The 9783-nt window shown below is 39.9% G+C and overlaps 1 protein-coding gene across 1 annotated transcript in view; it reads left to right on the top strand.

Annotated features, from left to right (window-relative positions):
• Positions 1 to 9783, top strand: part of LOC109968502 (WD repeat-containing protein 26-like) — a 123089-nt gene that overhangs the window by 95595 nt on the left and 17711 nt on the right. The window contains exon 14 of the mRNA XM_020614811.1: positions 3840 to 4034. Within this exon, the coding sequence (XP_020470467.1) occupies positions 3840 to 4034 (195 nt within the window). The remainder of the gene's footprint in view (positions 1 to 3839; positions 4035 to 9783) is intronic.

Here is a 9783-nt window from a genome sequence, read left to right as displayed (position 1 = left end):
CCAAGAGATAAATGTATAGGCCTGGTTTGGTTCAGGGTCTTTCATCTTTCATCTGCCTGTGTGCAGTTTGGAGGTGCAAGATGCCTGAGCGTGTAATGTTAATTTTTACCTGTGTTCATGGAATAAATCAGCACTGTTTTGTAGTTACTTGGACTGCCTCGTCTCTCAAGAGTCCATATGGTAAAAAGTACCAGTATCAACGAAAATTATGACTAAATATTGTCGTCAACGAACCTTTATCACATGACGAAAATGAGACGAGATGCAATGAAAATGCTGGTCATGTGACAATGAATTGTACTATATTGACTGGGTTAAATAGAATTGCATTACTAAAAAGAGACTAAAATACAATTTTCATTGACTAAAACTAGACTAAATGTCATCAGTTTTCATAGACTAAAACTAGGTGAAAATAGTCATGGATAATTCTGACTAAAATAAGACTAAAATGAATTTTAGAATTTCAGAATTTTAGTTGACTGAAACTTGACTAGACTAAAAAGAGTATGAACATGACAAACTAATAAAAACTGAAATGACAGCTTCACACAAAGACTAGACTAAAACTAAAATTAAAACAGGCCGCCAAAAACAACTATACTTGTAACAGAGTATTTTTACACTGTTTTATTGCTACTTTTACTTAAAGGTAAGGTTGGAAGTCCAGCAGAAATACAGCCACCATCACGTCACTGTTCAGCACCTTTTGTTCTGTCAGTTATCGCTATCATTCAAAGCCACACGGATTATGGTTTTACTTCTTGAAGCATTCAACTTCTTGTTAGTTGTAACTTTCTTGAATACAGTGTTACGCACACAGATTTGTAGCCCCAAACTATAGTTGGGGACCTCTGGTTCATGGTTAAGCTGCTTTAGCCCTGGCTCATAATCAGCAATTAGACCTAGAAGTCCTGGCTTTTCTGGTGGGGAGAGGGTGAAGAGGGAGGACAGCTAACTCTGTTCAAAACACAGGCTTTATTCCATCTTGGTAACACAAACACTGACTGTGGCCTTTGATGCCCAGTTAACTCTATTACAACCCTATCTATACATCTTGGAGCTAAATACTGTTGGTATTTTCCCCACCCATGGCTGCATGTAAAAGGAGTCAGTTCCATGCAGCCATCTTCTCACTCTCTTACTGTGCAAACAGGTCGCAATGACTGGCAACAACAACATTACCTATAAGGCTATATGTCTTAAAGGAGAAGGCCTGACCTGTAACAACGGTCTCTGTTTGTGAATGAAAGGTGCTGTGAATACTTTCTCTGCCATAGCTCGCTAGCTTTAGCTGTAAAATAGAATGGTAACGTGTCTGCCTGCAACTGCAGTGCCTCGTGGGAGACTCTTGTATAAGCTATTTTTAAGCTTCTTCCGGCTCTTTGAAACCAGGAACTCACAAAGACGAAGTAGACCACTTGTATATATAAAAAATAACCGTGCTGGTTTATTCAAAGAATCACAGGTAAAATTAACATTACACGTCCAGATCTCTTCCACCTCCGACCTGCACGCAGGCAGACGAAGTATGAAAGACCCTGAACCATAATGCCTATACAATTTTATCACTTGGTTGGGATAGCCCATTCTACACAGGAACGTCAAACCGTGACGTCACCTGATATGCCAGCTATGCAGCTGACCATAACAATAGTCAAAACATGAAGAAAGTCAAGGTGTGTGGCTGTTGATTAGTGGTGTGTATCTAAGAACATTTTTGACATGACATTACACATAAGAAAATATTATGATTACCATTACAGTTACACATATCATAATAATAGCAATAACCTCCTGCCTGCAAACTGTCTCTATTTAGTTGTCCTTGGCCTATATGCAGCCTGCAGAACTCATGAGAATGACTAAGCATTTAACAGCCTGAGCATAGACAGCCTGGCTCCACTAAACATTTCTAATACAACAAATATCTAACAAATATCAATCTGACTAAGAAATTACCTAACACTTGGCTTGCACATTGAGCGCAGGGGCAGAGTGCGCATGTCGTGGCAAGAGTGAGATACCAACTAAATTAATTCAGACAAACCATTACAATTTAAAGAATCATTTAATATTACAGTTATTCTGAATAGAGTAGTATTCAAACACATAATATTGTAGTTAGGGAACAGAGAACAGAGATCAGAGAACAGAGACTCTCCTCTTGCAATGGAATAGATAAAGCCTAAAGATTGTCAGAGCACCAGTCAGTCCTTATGCTGTTGCGTCAATTTCTGAACCTAGCTTCCTGTCTCCAGTTTCAGGAGACAACACCCTGAGATGTACTTCGAAAACAGGAAACATCTTGACCACTTACATAAAACCATTGTCCAACTCACATGAACTCACATAAACTTGATGAACCCGTAACCACTCAGCTCAAACAAGTACAAATAATAAAATAAGTACAAATAATGTCTATATGTGAAGTACATACTGTTCTATTACATATTTCTTCTGGAATCTGATTTATTTTTAACCACCACACGCATAAGTAGGAAGTAGGTTGACAGGCAGGTAGGCCATTCATTGATTTTACATGGCATGAGTAAAATCATTGGTCAGGTGCTTTTTTTAGCCCTGCTGCTGCCACAGATGATGGATTTTTTTATTTATGTTGTCAGTGCATTTATTGTATTCATTGCCATCAGGTTGAAAAGAGAAATTCATGAAATGCATTAAAAATGCTTCTGGAAGGAAATGGCAACCCTACCTTTAAGTAAGCTGTCTGATTATTTCTGCCACCACTCGTTCTAAATGTACCTTAAAGTCACCCTGGGCTGAATTTGCCATTCAAAATACCCTTTTTTTAAATAATCAAGTTCTGCTCATTTCTGCTGCATTGCTTTCTGATTTCCCAAACTACAGGGTGGGCCTAGGGTCATAATCACAGAATATGCATGTGCTAATCACTTGGCAAAATAATTTGTGGCATTAAAAGGAATTTGTGTTAATGCATTATTAGCAAGTTAACTTTGACACCCCTTACATATTGTCGGCATTTGGTTCTTCTTACCATTGCTAACTCTGAGAGACGAGACAGTCCAAGTAACTTCAAAACAGTGCTGATTTATTCAAAGGATCACAGGTAAAATTAACATTACACACTCAGGTATCTTGCACCTCCAAACTGCACACAGGCAGATGTAAGATGAAAGACCCTGAACCCAACAGGCCTATACATTATATCCCTTCGGTTGGGCTAGCTCCATACTACACAGAAACGTCAACCGAGATGTCTCTCTTACCAGCTTTGCAGCTGGCCCTAGCAGTAGTCAAAACATGAAGCAAATCAATGTGCGTGTGTGTGTCTGTTGATTAAGTGGTGTGTAGCTAAAAACATTCTCGCACGACCTCTAGTAACATGTCGTGACTTAAACATAAGAACATATTATGGCTAAGGCCACAGTTATGCACGTCATAATAATAATAATATTAAACACCCTGTCTGCTGACAGTCATCAACTTTTCTCTCTAGTTATCCTTGACCAGATGTACCCTGTAGAAACTCATAAGCATGCCTAAGCATTTAACAGTTTAACTCGACATCCTATCTCCACTAAACATTTCTAATACATAAAGTATCTATCCAATTTCTATCTGACTAAAAATACCTAACAATATACACACACACACATTCTACATACAATTATAAAATACACAGCTATGTGATCATCTCAGAGTAAGAACCATGTATGTATTTATATGTGCAGTTTGGAAAAGCAGAATTCTAGCTTGGGAAGTATGCCACATGGGGAATAAACAGATTTTTATGTGTTAAGTTGCCTTTATAAATGAACTGGTAGTAGCTGATAAAGTGTCCTGTCTCATGTCAGACCACAAAGTTTACATCTGGCACCGGCGCAGTGAGCTGCCCATAGCAGAGCTGACTGGTCACACCCGTACAGTCAACTGTGTGAGCTGGAACCCCGTCCTGCCCGGACTGCTGGCCAGTGCCTCCGATGACGGCACCATCCGAATCTGGGGACCTGCCCCCTTCCTGGATGTCCAGGATGCAGAAGGGCTAAATGGTATGAACATGAAACATAGTATACATAGTTAGGAATTTTTTTTTAAGTTGAGCAATTCATTAGTGTATGAAATCTCTGTATTTCCTGGATTATCCTTGAGCCCCAGCTTTCATCAGGGTCAATAGTATTTGTCTGTGGACTGCAAGATGGGTGGAACCTGTAGGGGTGGAATGTGATTCATCCAGTTACACTTCCTAAAACCTCCCCCTATTACAAGTTACACCCCTATAAACCACACCTACATTTACACTACACACATACACTTAAATACCATGCCCACTTGCAGATGCAGACAAACTGTTGTGCTTAGGGGGAATAACTCGATGCATCATGTTACACGGGTTCTTGCCCTTTCTCATCAAGTTCCCCAACAGTGTACATGTAAGCAGAGTGAGAAACCACAACTACATTTTTAATACATCTGTTTTTAAAAATGTTGGGATGCTGAGTAAAATGTAAACAGAGTGCTAATCATTTAAAATCTCTGTTTAAAGGCACAATAAGTGAGGTTTTGTAGTTTTTGCTGTTTGGTTCTCATACAGTTGCTGAGTGTAATTCACTTTTACACAGTTGTCATAAATACCAGTTATACTTTTACCCCTCCTTAAGGACAGTGTGTGCATTGTTTACAAGTTGAACTGGGAAAGGAACTGTTAGAAGCCAAAGTATGGTAAAGTAATATTACAGGATTTTATGCAAATATGACTCTGCATAGTTTTATTTTTTGTGGCATTGAAGATGAACACTCATAAAAAAGGAGAACAAATAATTGGCAACAACACAATGGCAATTTTTTGTTGTTGTTTTAGGTAGGTAGGTAGGTAGGTAGGACTTTATTGATCCCACAATGGGGAAATTCCAGTGTTCCAGCAGCAATAGAGAGCAGCAACAAAACACCATAAGAACAAACACCACACACATATCTTGAGAAACAAATTCCAAAGTATCTAAAACCAAACAGAATATAGTATTTGAGAGACAATCAAGAACAAGAATGATCCTCCCACAATTAATCCCTGAGAGCAAATCAAAATACCTAAGAACAAGACAAAATATATTATTCAAGAAATCAAGGACAAGAATATTACTCCCATAATTAATCCTGCAATGGGGGAAATACCTGTATTTCAGCCATGGGGATATCTGAAAAACTACTCAAAAATATCTAAAACAAGACAATATAAAGTATTCAAGAGAAATGAAGGACAAGATTTTACACGTGTGCATATTTACAATGCATTTTACCCCCAGGATTTGAGTATTGCACCTCAGTTGACTATTGCATTGTACAGCCTGATAGCTGTGGCGAGGAATGACCTATTTTAACGCTCCTTCTTGCACTGGGGATGTAACAGTCTTGTGCTAAAAGAACTGTTCAGAGCCTCCACTGTGTGGTGCAGGGGATGGGAGGGATTATGCATGATGGACGTTAGTTTTGCCAGCATCCTTCTGTCCGCCACCTCCTCGATGGAATCCAGAGGGCAGCCCAGGACAGAACAGCTCTCTTAACCAGTTTGTTAACTATCTTTCTGTCCCTGTCCGTGCTACCTCCTGCCCAACCCACAACAGCATAAAAAACTGCAGATGCCACCACCGTATCATAGAATGTCCGAAGGAGTGCCCCAGTACAGAAATACTGCTTGCATTTTAAGACCATATAGTTAGTTTGCAAAGTGTTTAAATGTGGATGTGTGTAATTGATTGATTGTGGGTGATATGATATAGACTCATATTGGACATATTATCAATAGCCGGTTTAATTTATTACACACTAATTGGGACAGATTTGTTATTTAAGATTGACTAAACTTTTTGTTGTAAAATGAATTTATTTATTTGGGGGACTGAAGTAGATGACTTTTTATGCCTTGAAAACCTGTAGATCTCCATGAGACAGGGAATGACATCAACAGACAAGGTTAGAACTTACACTGAAATATTATATAAATGTCGTGTCTAAAATAAATTCACAGGGAGAATCACTGCAGTGCCAATCATCATTTATTGAACAGTATTTTATGATAATGGTTTGGAGGGCGAGAAACAGGATCACCTTTCAGGTTTGGGCCTCTGCAGAGGGTCAGGTCAGTCAGCTTAGTCTTCTCTCCAGGTCCTCACACACACCCACTCTCTGAGTAACCCCCCGGCACCGTAGCTTGATGCCGTTAGTGGGCGATCGCCAGCAAGGGCCTGCACTGGATCTGAGAGGAAACAGAAACCAGACAAAGTGAGATTCAAAGTATAACACATGGATCATAAACAGGTCAGGAAAAGCAGATGTGTCTACAATTACTTACAAACTTATGTAAAAGTAATGAAAACTGTGGTTGTGAGGATGAGTTAGAGAGAATTGTTTAGACAAATCCAACAGCCTCACCACTCTAGGTGTGATATTACCAGTACAGCCTGTTTCTCGTCATAGAAACCAATGTACAGTATTTTACATTTTCAACCATTTTAACAAAGATTCAAATAAATTTTAATCTTTTGAAAAGTACAAATGTAAGTTAAAAGTTTAATCTACAGTAGGTCTCTCCAGTTCACCATTTGTCCTTCCTTAGACACTCTTGGTAGGTACTAACCACTGCAACACCCACTAAGACCTGCAGTGTGGGAGATGCTCTGACCCAGTCATCTCACCATCACAGTTTGGCCCTTGTCAAAGTCACTTACATCCTTATACTTGCCCATTTTTACTGCTTCCAACACATCTACTTTGAGGACTGAATGTTCACTTGCTGCCTATTATACTCCACACACTGACAGGTGCCACTGTAACAGTCAGTGTTATTCACTTCACCTGCCAGTGGTCAGAATGTTATGGCTGATTGGTGTATATACAATGTGAAGAGCTTTCAGATATGTACAGTGGTTATATTTACAAGTTAATACACTGGGGGTGTTTTGCTGTATACTGTTACACAGAAAAAACATTGATTAACTGTTCATGAGACTGATGGCATGGGCGCAGCATAAGCAAGAACAAATTGAATCAGAGATTACATTATTTTTTGATAATTTACTGGTGGTTACATTCTAAATCATGAAAAAACACAGTCACACCTCTACATAACCCTTTGGGAAAGATTTTGTGTGAATGCAGCTAAAACACACACTTCTATTTGTTCTGAGGTGAGGTGCAGTTTGTCTGTATGTAGCCCTGCCCTCAAACAGACACACAGACCTGAAACTGGGTGAATGTATAGTCTGTGTTGCAGGTATTCCCTGCCACTGTGACATCTTTACATCAACCCTCATTTACAGTTACAAGAAAAAGTGATGGCATGTTTTGCACTTTCCTGGTTTTATGCATAATTTGCTCATGAAATGTGATCTGATCTTCACCAAAAACACAAATATCAACAAACCCAATATTTCTAAGCTGATAAAACAAAAGCGGTTATGATCTTCTGACCATCTATCCATTATTTATACAGCTTATTCCTGAATAAGGTCATGGTCTTTCATGTTTTGATTGAACACACCCATTAAACATAAAAAGTGATGGTGGAAAAAGTAAAAGCAACACCAGGACTCTGATGCCACTAAAAGTCAACTGGAGTCAGGTGTTAGCAAACCTGGAGTCCAGTCACTGAAATGAGAATGGAGGTGTGGTTTAGAGCTACCTTGACTTTCAAACAGTATCACCATGCTGTTCACAAGCAGCTTAAGCTGATGTGAGCCGTGCCTCACAAAAAGGAGATCTCAGAAGACCTACGATTAACATTTGTTGATTTCCATGTAGCTGGAAAGGCTTACAGAGTCAGCTCAAACACTTAAGATATTCATCAGTCCACAGTTGGACATACTGTCTACAAATGAGGTGATTTGGTTCTGTGGCTTCTCTCCATAGAAGTGCATGCCCAGCTGACATCACTCCAAAGGCACAACGCAGAATGCTCAGTGAGGTAAAAAGAACCCTAGATTAACAGATAAAGATTTGAAGGATTTATTGGAGTTGGTTAACAACATGAGTCAACTATACACAAAATATTGAACAGGCACAGTATCTATGGCAGGACACTATGGAGGAAGCCGTTGCTCTTCAAAAACAAGAATGCAGCATGCCTGAAGTTTGCCAAAGACCACCCTGACATTCCACAACACTACTGGGAAAATGTCCTGTGGACAAATGAAATGAAGCTTGTTTTATATGGAAGAATGGTCCAAAATTCCTCCTGAACATTTTTCAGGTCTAATCCACAGTTACAGGAAGCACTTGTTTGAGGTTATTGCTGCCAAAGGTGGTTCAACCAGTTATTAAAACATTGTTGTCATTGCTTTTTTCACCGTCACTTTGTATGCTAAATGGGTGTTCAATAAAAACATGAAAGATCAAGACTTTGTGTTTTATCATTTTAGAAATATTTTTTGATATTTGTGACTTTCTAAAGTGTCCTGAGACAAATTTTGTTGTGATTTGGCGCTAATTGAATTGAATTGAATTAACAGTTGACAACCTTGCGTAAGTTTGCTCAATTACAGAGTATAATTCATGCAATGCTAATGGTGTTGCAACACCTGATTTTCACAGCTTTTTCTGTGGTTTTATTGCTCAGTCACTCTCTCTCTCTTTTGTTTCCTTGCTTCCTCTGACTTTGTTTTTTTTGCCACCTCCGTCATGTTGAGCCATTCTAAGAACACCAAGCTCGCTTCTTCTTATAGCTACTGTAGCTGAAAGGTGTGACCCATTTTATTCATGTGTGACGTGATGCCATAAAGTATTATGCAAATCTCACAAGAGTCTCCAAGGCGTGATTCCAAACAGATGATCTAGGTATGCAGATGGAATGGTACAGATGCCATGTGCCTTATTATAAGTCAGAATACCATCGAAATGATTTTGAAGCTGTTGAAAAAACTTAGAAAAAATCAACTGGACTAGATTTCTAGGTCAAAGACATTTCACCTCTCCTCCAAGAGGCTTCTTCAGTTCTGACTGACTGGTGTTGAGCCGGAGATATTTATCCCCCTCGGAGTCAGCCATTAGGAACAACAAGCTTGCCGAGACAGAGACTGAAGAACTGCGGATGAAGGTCACAGCCACTTTGGCCAGTGCCAGACTCCCACCCCGAACCTTACTCCTGAGGAAAGGAGGGCGTTAGCTGCACTAGAGAAGGATGAAACCATCACAATCCTTCCAGCAGACAAAGGCAGGTGTACAGTAGTCCTAAACTCAGGTGACTATCAGACCAGAGTTTCTGACCTCCTCAGTGACACCACCACCTATGAAGCACTGAAGAGGGACCCCACCAGTGGCTACAAGAAGAAGGTTATAGATTGTTTACAGAAGCTGGAAAAGGAGGGAGTTATTGACCGGCGACTATACTACAGACTATACGCCGAGGAGAAAGTACCCACAACTGGAGAAGGGGCCAAGAAGGAGAAATTACACATCCAGAACTCCCTTAGGGCATGTGGATACCCTAAGTGGGCCTTCACCAAAGCAAGGAAGAGGCCCAAAACCAACAGGGAGAAACCAGAAACAAGAGGGGATAACACTGTCATCCCTTATGTGGCTGGTTTATCAGAGAAGTTAAAAAGGATCTTTGGCAACCACAATATCCCAGTTAACATTAAACCAGGGAACACCCTGCGGCAGAGACTGGTCCACCTGAAGGACAAAACACCTAGACATAAACAGAGTGATGTAGTGTATGCAATTAAGTGTAGTCAGGAGTGTAACGACTTGTACATTGGTGAAACTAAGCAGCCGCTTCACAAACGCCTGGCCCAACACAGGAAGGCC

This window comes from Monopterus albus, unplaced genomic scaffold (genome assembly GCF_001952655.1).
Source record: "Monopterus albus unplaced genomic scaffold, M_albus_1.0 scaffold151.1, whole genome shotgun sequence".
Lineage (NCBI taxonomy): Eukaryota > Metazoa > Chordata > Actinopteri > Synbranchiformes > Synbranchidae > Monopterus > Monopterus albus.
Note: the sequence above shows the minus strand (reverse complement) of the source record. Positions and strands in the feature narration are given on the sequence as shown.